This window comes from Sminthopsis crassicaudata, chromosome 1 (genome assembly GCF_048593235.1).
Source record: "Sminthopsis crassicaudata isolate SCR6 chromosome 1, ASM4859323v1, whole genome shotgun sequence".
Taxonomy (NCBI): Eukaryota; Metazoa; Chordata; class Mammalia; order Dasyuromorphia; family Dasyuridae; genus Sminthopsis; species Sminthopsis crassicaudata.
In genome coordinates, this window is record NC_133617.1 from 220,829,692 (window position 1) to 220,850,351 (window position 20,660).

Consider the following 20,660-nt stretch of genomic DNA (forward strand, 5'->3'; position numbering starts at 1 on the left):
CCAAACTATAACAATGTCAAGTTATGCTATATCAGAACCAATTCCATTATTAATTTTGTAAAATAAAAAATAGAATAAAGATTATATGGTAAATAATACTTCAATATCTCATCTCAGATGAAGCTTTAATTTAAGTGGATCTTATGAATTTTTGTAAAAATAGTTTTACTTTAATTAAAAGATATCTTCCCATTATTTTATATTCTTTTTATGACTTGCTCCTCATACTTGGGTACTGAATCATTTTCTTTACTTTTGGTCTTTATTGCTTTGTCATGGCCTTTACTACACATAAAAATGCAGGTGACATTTGCACTTGTGGTTACAATATTTGATTTTCTTTCATCAGCAGCTTCATATTGGGAATTAAGTTTCCTTTGAAAATTGAAACATTCACAGAAAGTATGATGACAGATCTGCTAGAATAGGTTTTCCTATATTCTTGCAAAAGCTTTGGATGTAAAAACTTTGATATGGCTATAGAAACTGGATTTAATAGAATTATCAACTATATGTGTGCATGCATAGAGGAGAAAATGTGATATTTCTTCTAAAACCTACATTTTGCAATGATTGTGGCATATAGAGTTGTAGGAGAAATGCCAGAATTAAAAGTATCCTTACAATGCATAATTGTAAATTGTATGCCCTAATTGTAAACATAAAAATCTGCTGTTCACTTGGACTGATACGTGACTTTTCTCAGCCAGAAAGTAAACTATTACAGAAAATTTAGACTGCATTCAGCCAGTCAATATTAAATATTTGAAAACATCCAAAATATTTTGATGTATTTAGAAAGCTTTAGAATTGGAAGTGATTTCAGATGGTCATTTAATTCATCTCCCTGCCTTAGGAAGCTTGCCACTTAAACTACTACAGGAAAGTGAGAATCTACTGTATTCCTTCATTCAACATCATTAAATGTTTACATTGTATAAGACAGCAAACATTCTAATATTCAGCAAAACTATCTGAAAATGGGGGTGCGGTTTGCACAAAATGCAAATATCCAGTCTTCTTTATATCCAATTCTTCTTGTTCTTTTCTTTCTGGAGAAGTTGCAAAATACCTTGAAGGGGAATCAGGAGACTGTATGTGTAAGTAAAGTTAAACTACACCACTATCATCTTGACTACATATCCTGTCAGACTGATAAGGATAACCCAGATCCCTGAAACCAAGGAGTTTGAGAATAACAGCCACAACACACACTCCTCCTGCCAACCAATCCAGCTTCTGCAGCCATCAGTGAGGGAAGAAATTGTGAAAATAGGACCCACCTTCCCAAAACTACTAGCAACAATTGCTCACCAATAGTCACTAACAAGAAAATAATTAGAGTGACAGAAACCATTGGCAACTATACTATTTCCAATCTATCCCTCATAACCTTTGGAATTGTCTAGGATCATTGTATTGATTAGAGTAACTGTCTTTCACAATTCATCATTACTATTAGGGCATACAAAGGTCTCTGGGTCTATTCACTTCACTTTGCATCAGTTCATATAAGTCTGGAAGACAAGATTTTTCTAAAACTATCCTGCTTGTTATTTCTTATGGCATAGTAGCATTCCATCACAATTAATTTGTCCAGCCATTCCCTAATTGATGGGTATTCTCTTAATTTTCAATTCTTTCCCAATACAGAAAGAACTACTATAAATATGTATATTCATATAAGTTCTTTTCCTTTTTTTTTTTTTTTTTTTTTTTTTTGATCTCTTGTGCATATGTGCCTTATAGCAGTTTTGCCCTTTGGTCATAGTTCCAAAATGTTTTTCATAATGATTGCACTAGTTCACAGTGCACCAATCAGTACATTGGTATCCCTATTTTCCTACATTCCTCTGGCATTTGTCTTTTTCCCTTTCTGTCATGTTAGCCACTCTGACAGATTTGAGGTAACACCTCAGAGTTGTTTTAATTTATATTTCTTTAATAAATAGTGATGCTTTTGTATTTGTATATCTTGGGTTTAGCATAGTGCACAACATATAGTAGGCATTTGGTAAGTGCTTATTGAATTATTGAATCTTAAGAAAGATTTGTAAATATAAAAGGAAGGAGGCAAGAATAGAGTAAGAGATAAAGAATGGAAAGATAATATGCTCTGGTAGTATCCCAATTATATCAAGAAATTTAGAAGAAGTGTCATAGCATTTTAGGTATAGAAGTTTTATGCGTTGACATATATTGGACTTACATTGCATCAGAAATGGTCAGGTTATGGTCTATACAATTGGAAAGAATATCTACATTGGTGAAATAAAAGATCATTAAAATATCAAAGAAGATTTTGGCAAAACAATGCTATCTATTATGGGAAAATGGAATGATGCATAACAGTACAAATTAGATATATACAGAATGGGGTGAGAAGCTCAAGTTAACAAAATCATTAATAGTTCATTGTCCCTGTGTTAGGAGCACTTAACAAAGTTCTGTACATGACCCTATGTTGTCTACTATTTTAAATAATGACTTGAATAAAGGCATTGTTGGCATGCTCATCAGATGTGCAGATGAGAAAAAAAAACGAAGTGATAACTAGTAATGATAAGTATATTTGAGTTCAATTTAAAATATGATATGTTCAGAAAAGAAAAATCAGTACTGAAAACTTTTTGATGTCTATCACTAAGTCCTTATTCAATAATAGGAAGAAAAAGAGATAATGATCTACTTATAGAACCTATATAGCTACTTGTTGAATATGTTATTCTCTTTGTATCCCTAGTGTCCACATATCATGGGAATCTGACTGTTCTCCTTTATGGTGATGATCTGATATCATTGATAACAATTCTAATTAAGATCTAATTCATGTAATTAAATTCTATACTAAGTTGTCCAAGAAATCCCCTTTCTTTTTCTCTTCCTGTTTTGAAACTAACCATTTTGCTGAAATGTTCTGAACTTCTAACTTAAAAATAACAAAACAAGAAAAGGGTTGCTTTAGGATGGTTTTCCTTAGGATGACCCTCATAGTTCAATTTGGAGAGAATCTGTTTTTCAACCTCACAGCAATCTAACAATTATGAGTTAGTATTCATCACTGGAAAACAGCCTGTATTTCAAACCTGGTTTGTCTATTTGAATCAATAAAAATCCATTTTATTATCTGATTTAAAATTTCTTTTCAAGTTAATGTGAGTAAGTATATTCCTTCCTTTGTCATACAAGATTAACAATGAAGCACACTCAGTTCTGGAGAAGAAAAGACTAAATAAAATAGTGTCATGCACTGATATTATGTATTGCTTCCTAATGAGCATGATCCACAACTCCCGGATATAGAACAGATGTTGTCTGGAAGGAATTCAGACAGTCTTAGGGAAGCAGGTGGAGATTTGATAGATCTGTTGACATATACAAGTAAAAATAAAATCCTGCCAATTTTAAATTATTATATGTTGTCAGACTTGATGAGTGCTTCATAAAATAAATGAAGAAAAACACATTGATCAAGTCAAGAGTCACAGTAAAGATGGAAGTATTTTTATAATTAGTCTATTGAGGTCCAGCTGGCTTGTAGCTCATTATGAAAATGAGCTAACATTCTAGTACTTCAAAAGAAGAAAAACTAATATAATCTGATGAGAGACATTTCCCTACTGCTATAAATCACTTATTGCTCTCTTTCATCAAAACACAATCAATGAATTCTTTATATATAATTACTTGAATGGATACAGTTTGTACATTATTAAAAATTGTTATATATAATTTTGAGGTGACCATTTTTCTATATTTTGTTCTGATTGAAATTCTGTTCTCTTAAAATATTATTATTGCAGAATCTTTTTAATTATTCTAATTCAGTTTTATTTAATTTTCAGCTATAAGTCCTCTCCTTCTTACATCTCTCTTCTCCCATTTAGAAAGTAAGAAGAACAAAATATTAGAAATATGTATAGCCAAGGAAAACAAATCCCACATTAGCTATGTCTCTGTGTGTATGCATGTATACTTCACTGCATATTCTGAGTCCATTACTTCTCAACAGTTGGAGTTAGAAAGTATGTTTCATCACACATCCTGTGAAACTGTAACCAGTTGTTATGTTAATTGGCTTTAGTAAGTATTTGAAAGTTGCTTATCTTTATAAAAGTGTTATTACTATTTCTGCTCATTTCACTTTGTATCAGTTCATGCAAACTATCCTTGGTTTCTTTGAAACCATCCCCTTCATTATTGTTATAACACAATAATATCTTGTCATATTCATATAAGATAGCTTCTTTAGCAGTTCCTCAATTAAAAGCAATACATTCCCTCAATTTCCAGTTCTTTTTATCTCTTCCTGCTGAACATTGATAGAAATACACAGAAATACTAATCATTTTATGGATTTATTTTATATATTTAACTTTGTTAAAGTTATTAATTATTTCAATAAACTTTTTGGTTGATTTCTATAGGATTCTCTAAAGGAAGCCTACATCATCTGCAAAAAGTGATCATTTTGTTTTTTCTTTCTCCTTTGTCTATGCTTATTCTTTATATATATAACAGGATACCACGATTTGTAAAATGCAGCCAAAGTACTTAGGGGAAATTTTCTATTTCTAAGTACATCTCAATAGATATAAAAAGAACAGATCAACAAATTGGGCATATTACTAAAATATAACTAGAAAACTAACAAATTAAAAACTATTGACTAAAAAACAAAATAGAAAACCTGAAAATAAAAGGAAGATTAACAAAACTATAAATTTTTAAAAATTGAACTAATAAAACTAAAAACTTAAAAAAAATAAACCAATGGAATAAACTCTTAGCTAATTTGATTTTTCAAAGATATAATAATAATAAAGATAATAGCAATAATGTGGTTGCTAAAGAATAAAATCTGGTTAATGTCAATATTTGTTGACTGATTCAGTAATAAATACTGGTCCTGCAATAAACAAAACATTTTGTTTATTTAATAGAGCAGGATTTTCAATGGATGATTCTATCCCACTATTCCAAAAATTGCATTGTATTGACTTTCGAACTGCAGGAATGTTTTTTTTTTTTCATTATATTCCAAATACCTAACTGTGTTTTCCACATAGTAGGTAAAAAGTATTCCTTAAGTTTAAAAAAAACTTTCAATTTGATATTTTAAATACTTGCACAAAAATATTAAACATATAAGTTGCATTTTAATATACATAATAATTAAATTAGATTAAGTTTACTGCATGATATAACAATTAAAGAGAATAAAAGTGCTAATTTATGCCATGTCAAGGAAATTATTCTGGAATGCTGCCCATACCATTTGAGCTATGAAAAAGTACTAAGTCAAGTGGCAGCTGATTGAAACTTATTTTGCTGAGGAAATATTTAAGGGAGACACATAGTGGGAAGATTGCTGAGATGTCTTAGATTGAATTTACCTTTAATTATGGGGAGATAATTTGGTGAGAATGAGAGGAATGAGTACTGAATTAAAGGCCAATGAGACTCAGAAGTAGAAGTAGATGTGGTTCCCAGAGTGATCTGATTCTAGGATTTCCCCCCACATTTTTCTTCTTTTGGTTATAAGAAGGGCTATCCAAGGATAGTATGAGAATCTATGTGAGGTCATGGCTAATTCAGTCAGCATCCACAAGGCATGCAATGGAGTTGGAGCAATGATTTGGTTTAATTGTAACTACATAATTAACCTTTTTTAATATGTTTTAATAAATTTATAGCTAACATGTTGAACAATATAAACTCTAGCTAACATGTTGAGCTATATCAATTCTGATTTTTTATTTCTAGGTTTCTGGTAGCATATAGGCATATAACATTTTTTAACATGTTCATTTAATGGTCATGATATTAACAAAAATCATAGTTTTTCGGATTTCAAAGGAAATTCAGAGTATCATCTAATACAATTTGTAACTGAAAAGAATTTTCTTTACAATATACCTGACAAGTAGTGACCTAATTTTTTACTTAAAAATTTCAAGTGAAGAGTAGTTCCCTGTAAGGCATCTCATTATGACATTAAATGTCATAATTTTGGATGACATTAAATATCAAGAAGTTATGAGAGTTTTTTCTCTTTTTATGAACTTTATATTTTCATTTTTGAAAATTCTGCTAATTGTTCCCATTTAGATTCTCTGAGGGAAATCAAAAGTCTAATCCTTCTTCTATAAGAGGATATTTTAAAAACAGCTATTATTCCCTCCTTCCCATTCTTTTCTTCTCCAGTATTAACATCTGTAGTTCTTTTGATTGATCCACATATTAATGAACTTGAAGTCCCTTCTGGATATGCATATTGTGAATTTCTGATTACTTCTCCAATATTTAATATTCATGACATTTTGGGCTGATATATGGATTATCTGGCTAATGCCAATGTTATCCAGGGTTTGGATTTTAGATATATAAGATTAATAGTCATTTAGGATTCACATTAATAGTCCATCAGGACAGCTACATGATGCAGTGGATAAAGTAAAGAGCATGGAATCAGAAAAATTCATTTTCATGAATCTTCAGATTCAAATCCATCCTCAGATATTATTAATTGTGTTACCTGGAACAAGTCACTTAACCCTATTTGCCTCAGTTTCCTCATCGGTAAATGAGCTGAAGGAGGAAATGACAAATCATCCCAGTACTTTTGTCAAGAAAACTCCAAATTGGGTCACAGAGAGTTGGACACAATTGAAATAACTGAACAGCAATCACAGAGTTTGCATATGTTTTTGCAATGACTCTTTGAGGAAAATGGTCATTGGCCTCATTTTATCAATAACTAATTTAAAACTCAAATAAGCTGAATGATATACCAGAGTACATTGAAGTAGAGTAAGCTGCAAAGCTGGGACACAGATCCACATTGTTCAACTACCGGGGGTTATTCTTTCCTTTGTAACAAGTTGGGTTATTTAGAGCTCGAGAGACTCATACGCAGGAGTTAAGAAATAAGAATGATGACATATCATAGGAGAGCAGTATTACAAACTACATATAATGAAACATATATGCTTTACCCTAACCACAGTATTAGCAAAATATTTTTTCTTTTTACATGTTTTTTTCTTTTATTTCTTTTAAACAGATTATTTGGCATCACATCAGTAATTCAAACAAACTGTTCAAGCACTTGGAAGATCATAGTGCACCCAAAGTTGTCCTGGTATCATCACGCCAACCCCATTCTATTACTGGTGACATATTATACTTTGGCAACTCTGATTCGACTTTGGCTACAAGAACCAATTGTAAGCATAAAAGGATTTTCCATGGTCTTGTCTGAAAAATGTCTTTGGCAGGGAACTGTTAGTATCTTTCTGAGAGAATCTGTGTTACTTACTAATGGAGTTCAATACACATTTATTTTACATCTATTGTGTACATGATTTGGGAGATACAAAGGCAAAAGTGAATCAGCCCTGTCCCTATCCCCTATTCTTACTAGATGGAAGAATGGTATCTCTACAAGTAATTTCTTAAAGAGCTATTTGATACTGTGAGTATTACCACTTTTAGGTATGAAAATCACCCAAAGAGCATGAATTTTACAAGAGCTAAAAAAAAAAAAGCATATTGATAAGTAAATATACATCAATGCAGAAAGAAGACTAATAACCAGGGTAGAAGGCTACAGTGTTCAGTAAAGGTCTGCTATAAGAGAAAGTATCCAAGATGAGCCTTAAAAGAAACTAAAGTGTGTGCAGTAAGGGGTGTGCATTCCAAGACGGAGGATAGTGTTTTAAAAAACACAAGAGGTGGGAGAGATTGAATGTTAGGTTGAGAGAATAGCTAACAGACCACTTTGGTTGGAATGTACAATGCAAGAAGAGGAATGATTAGAAAAAAATCTGGAGGAATAGGTCTTGATCTGATTATGGAAGACTGAGCTAAGAAGTTTGTGTTTTACAATAGAGATGACATGGTCAAAACTGTGATTTAAAATTTTAATTCATTGGCTACATAAAGAATAGAATTGATAAGGATTCAAGTTTAGAAGAAGATGAATCAATTAGGAGTCAATCAATAAGCAGTTAGTGAGAGCCAACTATATTGAAGGCAATGAATTAAGCCTTGGGAATACAGAGATAAAAATGAAATAGTTCATGCTTTCAAGTGGTTTTCATTGTATTGAGAAATAGAGCTAGTATTTTAAAATATATTTAAAAAATGTAAAAAATATTTTAAAAAATCAATACATCTATTAAAATAATCCAGTTGATAGATAATGTGAGCTTGAAACTAAGTAATGAATCACTCTATTTACTTGTATCCCTAGTATAAGAATATATATATATGTATATATACTATATAGTAGGTGTATAACAAAAATTTGTTTATTGATTGACTCTTTGAATTAAGAGAAGGGAACAGATATGAGTTTCAGTTAGTGAAGGATCCTTGATTGTTTCCACTAAAAACAGTAACTATGTACAAGTAGTGTAAGTCCAAAGACTGTTAGCTATCAGTTTACTTGCCTTTTTTCAATTCTGATTTTTTCTCTTTTCTAATGTTCTCTCTGTCTCTCTCTAGCTCTCTGTCTCTGTCTCTGTCTTTCTCTTTGTCTCTCTGTCTCTCTCTCTTTTTCTCTCTTTCTCTTTATCTGTCCTTATCTGTCTCTCTGCCTCTGTCTCTCTCTATCTCTGTGTGAGGAAATTGGGATTAAGTGACTGCCAAGGATCACACAGCTAGTAAATGTTAAATAAATAAGGCCTGATTTGAATTCAGATCCTCTAGACTCCAGGACCAGTACTCTATCTACTGTGCCATCTAGCTGCCCTTTTGCTATCTAGCTGCCCCCCTTTCTAAAGTTTTCTTTTAAATTAACAACCAAAATTTTAAAAACAAAACAAAAACAACATGGGAAAAAACACCTTGAAATTGTAATGGCAAAAAACTAAAATTGCTGCTGAGAGCTTGTATATGAATCTGAGATGCATGTCTCCTCATCAGTTTTATAATTAAATTGTAATAATCTCCTTTGTTTCTCTTAGATGCATAATTATTAATAATTTTAAGTGTCAGTTTTCTTTAGTTCCATTGAACTCTACCTGCACCAGGATAAGAAATGCCTAGTAGGATCCAAATTTCCTATTCTCCCCTTACTCCTTTTTAGCTGTTACAAAGGTATTCATTTCCATCCAGACTTCACTTCTCTTTATCATTTGCAAGATTATATTGGGGTAATGAGTAGATTTTTCTGTATAACCATATTGTTTGATTCTGGGCTCTTCAACTATTGGAGCTGTATTGTATTATATTTGCAAAGAGATCATTCAAGAACTAAGGAACATTCAGGAACTAAAATGCTTGGGAATACAACCATAGAGGGATCTTAAACATGTATAGGAAACTTTTCAGCAGTGTTCATTTTTTTTTCTCTAAAAGTTCATATTATTAGTCTATTATCTGTTATTAAGAGCACCACACCCAAAATTCAATCCCCCAAAGCCATATTATTCTGAGTTCTTTATTTTCTTCATTCCATCCACAGCCTATCCATCATATGATCCTTTCTATCTTTACCTATTTAAGAATAGGAATATCCTATCTCTTACCAGCTTTAAGATCACTTGCAACACATACTTTTCATTTGTCACAAAGGTAACAAAAGAGCAGATATAGCAATCATTAGTGCTTTCTTAACACTTTGCACCAGCTTTCCAAATTGAAATCAACAGTTATTGATACAATAAAACTATTTTTTCATGTTTCCAAGATCCCACTCCTCCTGAGAAATAGGATTTTGACATTTTCCTGTCCCACAGAAGGGAATGACTAGAGTAAGAGGAAATTCACTATATTTTTTCTAGTGGAGAATTAGTAGCATCCCCATAATATAAAAGTTGGTTTTTTTGGAGAATTATTATTGTCCTTGTTGAATCACATTACAAAGTGTTATAGATGAATCAGAAAAGAAAAGAACCAGATGAATAAGGACACTAGGTATTCCTTCTTATATACCAATTTCATTACATGGAGCAAAGTTTGAATCTCAATTGTCACTTTAAGATAACTGAGGATCAACAATTTTGTCTATTGGCTTAAAAATACCCATTTCTTGCTAAATTAGCCCCTATATGGTTGAGCCTTTTGATTCATTTACCTACAGTTTAGGAAGAAGACCAATGAAAGAAGTTAATGGTAATAGATAGATATAAATATAGAGATATAAATTATATCTATATTATAGATATATTATTAAGATATTATTCTTAATAATATATGAAAATTTGATTTCAATCTAGATTACAGCATACCTTAAGGTTCCATAACTATTATCTTTAAACTGCACTAATAGTAAAGTGTGGAATCCAGTAGTGCTACCAAAATATTTCAATGTTTATGTACTTAGAAATGGAAGTGAAAATTGTCATCATTTTCAAAAATGACAATATTCCGTTTCTTACATGTATACAAAAGATGAAACATGATAGTGAGAGGTAAAGAAGAGAAGCTATAGTGCTTCTCAGAGATAACACTTGGAAAGATGTTATTGGGAATCATAGACTACTCTTATGAATTACTCTGTTTTAGGTTCAGGATGATGAAACCAGTAATGAAGATAAAGATATGCCTTGCAGTCCTGTACAAATCACTGCAGAAAGAAGGCGAAGTTTGTGGTATGCAACCCACTACCCAACTGATGAGAGAAAAGTAAGGCTTGGAGAAAGAAACTGCCATTTCTCACCTTTAATTTGCCTCTTTTGCAGGTATTTTCTTGTTGAATCTGAGTAATGGTTCTAACACAGGTATAATAAAACAGAAACCCAACTGGCTCACCCACAAAGGCTTTGATATAGAAACAAATGTAGTTATCTTCTGTACAATTATAGAAAGAAATGTTCAAAGTCTTAAAAAAATTAATTAAGTTTCTAACTCTACACCACCACTGACTAACAATGATAATTTGATGTCAGCATATAGTAGCATCCCAAATTCAGAACTGGAAGGCATTATATCATTTTATTCAACAGCCTTTTTTATTTTCTTACTAATTAAAATGAAGCTCAAAGAAGCTATTTGACTTGCCCAATTCATAGATGTATTAAAACCCAAAGACAGGATTCGAATTCAGATTCTATGACCCTAAACCCATTATTTCTTCCCAAATACCGTTCTGTATTTTGTTAATTTATCAGACACAAGAGTTTGTCGTTTAAGATATTAGTACAGTATCTTTAATAGAAAATGTAAAGAAATCATTTAGTCTTCACTAGTGAAATGAATTTTTGGGAAGTAGCTTGACTTCTTTATTGATTAGGGAACATTTAAAGTAATAAAAAGAATATAGAGTTATAAACACATTCTTTATGAAAATTTTACATTTATTTATATACACACATATGTGCTTTGAGGAATGGTAAAAATCTGTTCCATTGGGGAAAAAGGCAGATTGTATCCATGTGAATAAAAATGTCGTTTAGTATAAAAGGTCCAGTTATTTTTGGCTATTTAAATAGTTATGGAATAAAATTGGCAAGACCATGACATTTGGAATCAGAGAATTGGATTCAAATTCTGGCTCTTCTGTTTATTGTCTTTATAAGCATGGGCATGGCACTTACTTAAATTCTCTGAAGCTTAATTAATCTTTTAAATGAAAAATTTATACTACATGAATGCACAGATTTCTTTCCAGCATAACTCATTTGAATCTGTAAATTAAATGAACTATCACAAAACTTAACTAAATAAAGCCTGAATCTAGAAATCAGAAAGCTTCATTTGGAAAATTATGTATAAGTCTAGCAAAACTGTCAAGATGTACACAGATTCATGAAAATCAGATAAAAGAACTTCTTTGTTCTTCTCAGTGATGCATATTAATACATTGAGCCATTAGTAAATTATTGGTATTGTAAATGGTTGTTATAATTTTTTATTGTTTGTTCAGATTGGAATTTGCTTCCCCAAAAGTTATGAAATTAAGAAAGAAATCTTTTCCTGCTCATTTTAGTTATGTATTTATTTCTTGAAAAGATAAACTCTCCATTTAAATGTTTATTATATATTCACCCATAGTATAACAAAAATTAGAATTATTTAGGGAATCCAACTGAATGTGTGAAACAAAACAAGCCAACTCAAAATGTTCACCAGTATTTTCATGGAAGCCATTCCCCTGTCTTTTCTTTTTAATTTTTAAATTTAATTTTAATTTAATTCAGGGCTCCTCAGTCAGTTGAACAGAGTTCTTAAATCTTTCAAAATGGTTTGTGTAATATTGATTCTGTGGTATAAATTGACCTTCTTAGTTCTGCTTATTTCACTTTTTATCAGTTCATTCAATTCTTTAAATGATCTTTTTCTCATTTCTCACATCATAATAGAATTCCATTACTTTAATATACCACAATCTATTTAGTCATTCCCCAATTGATTTGCATTCCTTTAGTTTCCAGTTCTCTGCCCCTACAAAATGAGCTGATAAAAATATTTTTGATACTCATAAAACCTTTACCTATCTTTTACCTATCTCTCCCTCTCTCCCTCTCCCTCTCCCTCTCCCTCTCTCCTTTCTCTCTTTCCAAAATGAGCCAAGCAGTAGTAAAAAACCAGATTTAAAGGTTGGGAACTGTTTAGAATGGCCAAATACATACACAGGTTCACCAACAAGACATTGATGTGCCTGTTTTCTCATAGGTTTCTAAATTTGTCATTGAACACTCTCCCCTCCCATTCTTCTAAAAAAAAAAAAATATATTGGCTGGTCTTTCACTTTCATTCCTCAGGGGTTCTGGATCAGATCTCCAGTTTTTCAAGGGTAATCAGTTATGTTTTAATCAGGTTATTGTTTAATGGTAGGTAAGAGCTGAATTTTTCTACTTCCTTCTACTCTGCCTTGGTGTAATTTTATTCTGTCTTTTTACAAATAGTTTTGATTTCAAGCTTTCACTAATTAATGAGTATAATTTAGGTATGATTGGCATTCCATACCACACTAACCCTGAAGGCATGTGAAAGAAAACTTAATATACAAAAGTATGTCAGTTAATACAGTGATTAATATGCAAAGCTTTAGTCTGCATATAGCAACTAAGCACTAACATAGTTTAAAAATTCATTTAACAGAAATTGTTAGGAAAGCATTTGTATGTATTTTGAAGTCTTCTTACACCTCTATTTGTCTGACAACATCCACAACAATGTGAATGCTAAGAAGAGAGTTTTGCTCAACTCTGTATCATCTTTTGGATTCTTTGATCAAAATTTTGAGGACACCCTTTTCTAATCAATTCAGAATTCCCTAATCTAAACTTCAGAACTGGATGGGTTTTTTTTTTACACTGACATATACTAAGCTGTCTTCAACAACAACAACAACAAAAAAATTTCTGAAAAATTCTATGATATAGCTGTTCTGTCTCCTACTTTTCTCGTTTCCCCACAATACTTGTTATCATTACTCTTCCAATATGACAAGAATCTACAAGTTACTAACACATTCTATTTTATATTTTCATTCTAAAAAACAAAGCCCTTGTGTTCTGTGTAACCAGTTTGTAAAATTCATATGACTGAAAAAACTTCTAATTTGTACTTAAGATTTAGTGTTAACATTTGGAACTATGTAGTAGATATATATCATCTAATGTACAATTCTTTTTTCCTCTTTAATAATCTGCATGGCAATTCTTAATAAGATAATATTCAGTAATAGTTGAGAAAGGTGTGCATGTACATATTAAGTTGTATATATATAGAAATATTAATTTATTTACCCATGCTTTATTAATATGCTCTCCTACATTGCTTTTTCAGCTGTTGTCCATGACCCAAGATGACTACAAACCATCTGATGTTAGTATGTTAGATTTGTCTTTTGTATTTGTGTAAATAAAGGAATGAATTTGAATTTATCTAATTTTTTTAATTTTAAAGTTATTTTGTATTAAAAAATCTAAAGATCATTTTGCCAGCAGAAGACAATTTTGGTTTGTTATTATTAAAATATATTCAATAATAAATCTGGAAGCAAAGCAATTCACATCATAAAATTGCTAAAGGAACTTTTACTATGTTTTTTTTCTTTAAAGTATATTATATATATATTCTTATTTGCAATGATAGCTCCATGGTATATATCAAAATTATAAAATCATATGTAGAGTAAATTCTGAAAATTCTGTTGAACTGGCAAGTAATTTTGGATTTAGGGAAAAGATCACCATTAACAATGAGAAGATCCTTTCCAATGGCAGTATCAACAATGAGAATATTCTAATATAGAGGTGCTGGGAAGTCAGGCCATATGTTTATCAGTTCTTATAATTTTTTTAGGCATGGCAGAAGATTTCAGACTACTAAATTATTTCAGTTTTCTTTGGGGCACTTAAGCTCCTCATTTCTCTGATCCTATTTCCATTTGTTTTAGTTGAATTAGCATTCAATTGTTGGATTTAAAATTCAAATATAAAAAAGTCAAGCTTATCCTTTCCACCATAGTGCATATGTTCTTAAAATATCAAAAAGAATTAGACACATGCTGAAGTTAAAAAAAAAACACTGAAAACACTGATATTTCTTTCTTTATATACCAGGAAAAAGGAGACATGTAAACAATAACAAAGTTATAAATGGCATAAAATATTTATTTATTTAAGAAATTGCCCAAGCCTAAGTTAAACTCCTACTTTGGCAAGTCTAAATTTTCTTTAAGAAAAAAATTAGACCATTTATGGAACATTAAACATCCATGCAGAAACTGATAGATTTCATTAAATATGACTGATTTCGAAACATCCAGATATTTCTAGATGCAATTAGAAATCTGAAACATCAGCTGTTTTTTATCTACCCTCTAGATGTCTGATGAGCAATCTTCAGAAAGAAAATAAATGATAATAAATGATATTTCTTTGTACAAACTTCATTTGACAGGTCCTGTTGGTCACTGTGAATGGTGCTCCTGTTGATTACCATACCATACATCCTAGCCTGCCCATTGAGAATGGGCCAGCCAAAACTGACATGTATTCCACACCACAGTACAGATGGGAGCCATCTGATGAAACATCAGGTAATGAACTAAGACTCTAGCTTCATATAGAGCATTCTTTATTATTGACAAACTCTTTTTATTCATAGCAATCCTCAAAAGGATGCTAAAAAAAAGGATGCCTTTTCAGTGGCAAACAGTTCCTTTAAGTAAGAAAATTGTCAAGCTCATTAGATCTACTTTCTGTAATCAATTCCAAGTCTTTTCTCTCAGCAAAGCTTAGTTCACAGCAAAATAGATGTGAAACCTATCTTTCTTTGTCTCTTTTACTCTCAATAAAAAAAAGAGCAATAAAGGGCAATAGGTTTCCTCTCTCAGGCTTTAGATTGTATCAAAGACCAATAGTCCCAACAATTCAGAGTTTAACTTCTAATAGCTTCTAATAGCTGTCCAAGTGTTTTATTCTAGCTAATCAGAAAAGTAGGGAAGGAGCTGATAGATAAGCAAAAGTTGAAGATTAAGATTTTATAGAGTGGGAGGAGGGCAGGAAAAGAGAGGAAAAAAGCAGAAAGAGAGACACAGAGACAGAGAGAGGGAGGGAGAGGGAGAGAGAGAGAGAAAAGGGAGAGGGGAGAGAAAAAGGGAGGAGAGAGGGAGACAAAGAAAAAATAATTAAAGTTGTAATCTGATAGAAAAATAGGATCAATAGCACATATATAGATACTGGCCTTGTCAAAAAGATGAGACAATTATCAGAGAGTGGGAAATGCTTTCAAGAGGATGTAAAATAAAGAGAAGAGTAAAAAAGGGAATTAATGTTACATTGCTTCAATTTTCTCAGTAAAGTAAGAATTGAGGGTCCTCATTTGAGGTGGAGGGAGGAGGAAAGAGCTATGGGAAGATTGAAGACAAAAAGTTTAGGGAAATTTTTGTGAATAGTGATGTAAATATAGTATAATTACTTCTATGACTTTTATACTTCTAATAATTTTCCTTTGGGGATGGGGAGACTCCATTTATCAAAGAAATCATTTACTGATCAATAATATATAATAGGAGCTACTTCTTGCTGAACTCTTTATCTATAAGTATTTTCTTAGGATCTTAGATCCTAAGATACTTTAGAGATCATCTAATTTAATCCTCTCATTTTTCAGATAAGAAAACAGAGACCCAGTGAGATTAAATGTTGTTTTGTTCAAGGTTACACAAGTAATTATTAATAACTCAGGTTTTCCTGACTCTAAATTCACCACTTTATCCACTATACCACTTTGCCTTTACCATCCCATAATTGATGATCCAGCAAAGAAACATCAGGAGCAATTAGACAAGAATGGAATCATGAAATGGATTTAAAAAATAAAATAAAAACCAAGAATATCCATGAAGTATGGACAAACTGTGTCAAATGCTACAGAGAGATCTCCAAAATAATAAAAATATATTTCTTTGAAAAACCAAGGAGTATGGTATACATTTATCACCACTACTTTTCAGGCTTAATCTATTAACCAAAATAATCAAGCTTATTGTGGAATAAATAAAAATGGAGACCCTTAAGCCAAAACACTAAAAAATTCTTTCACTGATATAGTTCATCCTGCCATAATCACACCTACCAAAAAGTTCCAATGAGACAAATGTTGGGATCAAATAAGACAATATTTGAAAAGCATTTAGCATAGTGCCTTGCACAGAGTTGGCATTTTATTCCTACCTTCTTTTTCACTGTCTCAACTCATGACTGTCAGCACACATATCCAATTTCATTTAGACTTACCCTAGGAACTATTCATTTCAGCATGTTTTTTAATTCCTTTGCTCAGATTGACAACAATGTGAGAAATATTGCTCACTTTGAAGATTTTTTTCAGCCCTATATAATTCCCTATTCCTGCTCATTCTAATTGGTTTTGCCTTGTCAGTACTTATATATACCATTCCTATCTACACACAATTTCTTCTGCCCTTATTGCTGGGACAACTATATATTTCATTAATTAAAACAATGCTTTCTAAAGACTTTGCAAGAAAGACCATCTCAGGCACAGTTGTATACCATCCACATGGGAAGAGGGAGACATTATACAATTTTTGAAACATAAAAAATACTTCAGTGAATTGATAAACAAAATATTTTTTCTCCACAGAAAAGAAAGAGGAAGAAGAAGAGGAGGAAGAAGAAAAAAGGAGCCAAGAGGAAAAACCAAATGTTAAAGTACATGCCATGGTCTCTGTGTTTCAGTTTATTATGAAACAGAGTTACATCTGTGCCCTCATTGCCATGATGGTATGTCTAAACTGTTAATATAAGCAAACTGGAATAGCACATAGTTCTGTTTGTTCAGGGTGTTAAATTGCCCTTCAATATTTCCAGCATACATATATTTATCTTCCAAATACCTTGGCAAGATGGTTACTTGTCATGTTAATTTTTCATCACATTTTTATTTTATAGATTATAAAATTCTCTCATGTCTAGTTGAACTCAGGCAACTTTAAATTATTAATGTACTTCCCTCAATTTAACTCCTCAAATCATACTGTCCCTTTATATTATCTTCAGATGCAGAATGGACCATTTATCCAAGTAGGTTTCCAGATGCTATTATTCACTTTAGAAAATGTAATCCAAAATATATATTTAAGTTAGGTTAGATTTTTAATCCATCTTTTACCCTGAAACCTTTTGGTAGGTGTGAATTGTCATAACACAGTGTTAAAAAAAACATGTGGTTTGGTATGTGGTTATGCCAGGATGAATCACATCAATGAGATCCTAGAGGTATAAGATTTTAAGGGTAGAACATAGAAACATCAGTGTCCAAGATGATGGAATGTATGCAGGTACATTGTATCTGCTGTCACATGATAAGATGTAATAAAATATAAGCAATTTCAGATAGGAATATCTGCCTGGATGCAATGATATTCCCAGATAAGTCCATGCCTCCATATACCCCATTGTGATCAAAATGAAGCATTTGTGTGAGGAATGAGTACATGATATTATTTATATGCCTCTTCTAACCTCCACCTTCATCACAGAAAAAAATGTGACCTTAACTGGTAGATAAAGGAGATATAATCTTCCCCTTTCTGTAAGACAATATTCTACAGTTCTGAACACTTTGGAAAAACTTTAAATTTTTATATCAACAAAAATAGTCAATTATTGCTTCCATACTTGGACAAAATAACTTTAGGGAGGAGTAATGAAAAAATGTCAAACTTCAGGCAAAAAGAATTGAGTTCAGTTTTCCCAAATAGGAAAGAGGGTTTACCAACTGAACAGATATCTACACATCAATTCAATTTTTTTCTGGTAAATATTAGTTACTGTTATATTTAGATTGGGATGCAAGGAATAAATGCTTTGCTCTCCAGCTTGAACAAGATTCATTTCTGATTCAAAAATCATGTATTTTAATTAAAATTCTAGCTCTGTACTTTTCATTCTTTTACAATTCATTGTGATAGTTTAGGTGATAGTGATAGATGACCAAATGCTATCATCAGTTTTAGTGAAATATATAAATTTTAAATATTTAATTCAGTCAAAATGGTATTTATCATAATGCTCCTTAAAATAATAGAGCTCTTCTTTCTCTCAAAGATAGCTTAGTTTGGTCATTTTTGTATAAAGTAAATACTTTCAAAAGTAGATTAAGACATATTTTGCTATTTGACAGAAAAAGTCTATTGTAAAAACACACTTAAGAGAGCAGACTGCCCATTCAGAATGTCGGTCTTGCCTGGTGCCATTTTGTTGTTTTAACAGAGCCAAACTATTAATTTTTAAAAATTTTCTCTTTTGTACTGAAGGTCCCTATTTTATCAGACTTTTTCATAGACAGAGGAGTTCAGAGGAGCCAAGTCTGTCAGAATGATGCATATATATTTATATGTATTTCCAGGATATTAGTATACAAAAATGATCACAAAATTCCCAAACTGAATACAGTAAGCATTGTATTACCACATTCAATAAATTACCATATTTAATGGATTCTTTGGCATTTTACCCCTAAAATTAATTTGCCACTTCTTACATTTTTGTCTCCCTTAGTAAGCACTGTGTGAGTAAACAGCAATCAATTTAAATTGGAATGATTGAGTAGAACTTTCCATGGATCACAAGAGAATGGCAGAATTATAATTTCCTTTTCTTTACTGTCATTTATTGTAATAAATCAAACTAAAGGTGATCTAATTTTTATAAATTGTAGAGATTAAATAATAATATAATAGAAAAATTAAATTTGAGAACTTGAAGTTGAAAATATCCAAATATTCAAATGGCTTAAGTTCCCTCCAGTGATACAGATTACAATTCATTCTTGCCTGCCCTGCTGTGCAGTTATTCTTGAATTTCTCCCATAAATTTGCTACAGCACCCAACCTGCTGGAGGCTTTCTTCATTCTCTAGATATTGTGAAGGTACCAGTGGAGCACAATTACAGTCCACTTGTTATCCCTCAATTTTGCCACATTACTGGAACAACTTCTCTTCCTACCATTCCATTCATGGGTGGGAGTGGGGGGGAGGGAGTGGGGGGGGGAAGAGGGCATGTTTTCCTCCTTTTTTTCTTTGAATTTCCTCATTGGCTATCTGTTACAGCTTGTTCACACCCACCACCATCTCCATCCTCTTTTTAATATTAAAAAAAATATATCAAAGACCATTGTATTTCAAGTCAGTTAGTCAATAAGCATTTATTAAGCACTTTGTTGTTCTTGTTGAGTTGCTTCAGTCATATCTGACTCCTCTTGACCCCATCTGGGGTTTTCTTGGCAAAGATACAGAAGTAGATTACTATTTCCTCTCCAGCTTATTTTACAGGTGAAGAAAGTAAAGCAAGCAAAGTAACTTTCCCAGAATCATAGAGCTAATGTCTGTGAGCTCATGAAGATGAGACTTTTTGATTCCAAGCTCTATCCATTGTTCCACCTAGCTACCCATATTTGATAATACCCATGTACCTATTATCAAAAACACATTACCATAAAATTAAAATATATTTTAGGAAAGCAATGTAGAAAGCCTAGGGCAAATGTTTATTTGTTCCAAATTGACTTTGTTTAGGAGCACTTGCAAGAAAATTGTTTCACAATTGGTTTTATAACCACAATCTACCTTTGATTATCTGTTTTAATAAGGAATAAAGATGTTAATAACAATTAATATCCAGATAACTTCCAAACCAGTTTGGTCAATATTTTCAATCTCTTCTCCCAGAAAATCCCTTATCAAAAATACTGAAAAGGAACTAATTTAAACAAATTAGTTTCTTGTACAGACAAGTGTTCACACTATTTATATGTTGATTTAGAAAATGAACCACCTTTGAGAATGATTAATAAATAAAATAATTTCATTCTTTTATTATTTGAAAGGAATTTAGGAAGCAATTTACAAATAACTTCTCTTTTCCTTTCATATTCTCTTTGACTTTATTCCCCTTATATCTTCATTTACTCTAATATGTAATGATGAGGTTCTCCTTGATAATGCCCAATCCTCTTCATCTATTCCTTCTTATAATTCTTATCAAATTGCCCTCCCTATTATTCTCCACTCTTTCATCTACAGTAGCTTCTTTATTGCTGCTCACAAATCCATCTAAATCTCCTCCATCCCTAAAAAGTTAGTAATACCCCTTAGTAGTGCCTATGATTCCCTTTAGCTATTATTCTATAGCTCTCCTTTTTGTAGCTAGACACCTTGGCAGAAAAA

General features: G+C 31.6%; 1 protein-coding gene across 1 annotated transcript in view; it reads left to right on the forward strand.

Annotated features, from left to right (window-relative positions):
- Positions 1-20,660, forward strand: part of PIEZO2 (piezo type mechanosensitive ion channel component 2) — a 539,935-nt gene that overhangs the window by 394,009 nt on the left and 125,266 nt on the right. The window contains exons 8-12 of the mRNA XM_074274855.1: positions 7,067-7,229; positions 10,516-10,635; positions 13,744-13,782; positions 14,863-15,001; positions 17,074-17,213. Coding sequence (XP_074130956.1) covers positions 7,067-7,229; positions 10,516-10,635; positions 13,744-13,782; positions 14,863-15,001; positions 17,074-17,213 — 601 coding nt within the window. The remainder of the gene's footprint in view (positions 1-7,066; positions 7,230-10,515; positions 10,636-13,743; positions 13,783-14,862; positions 15,002-17,073; positions 17,214-20,660) is intronic.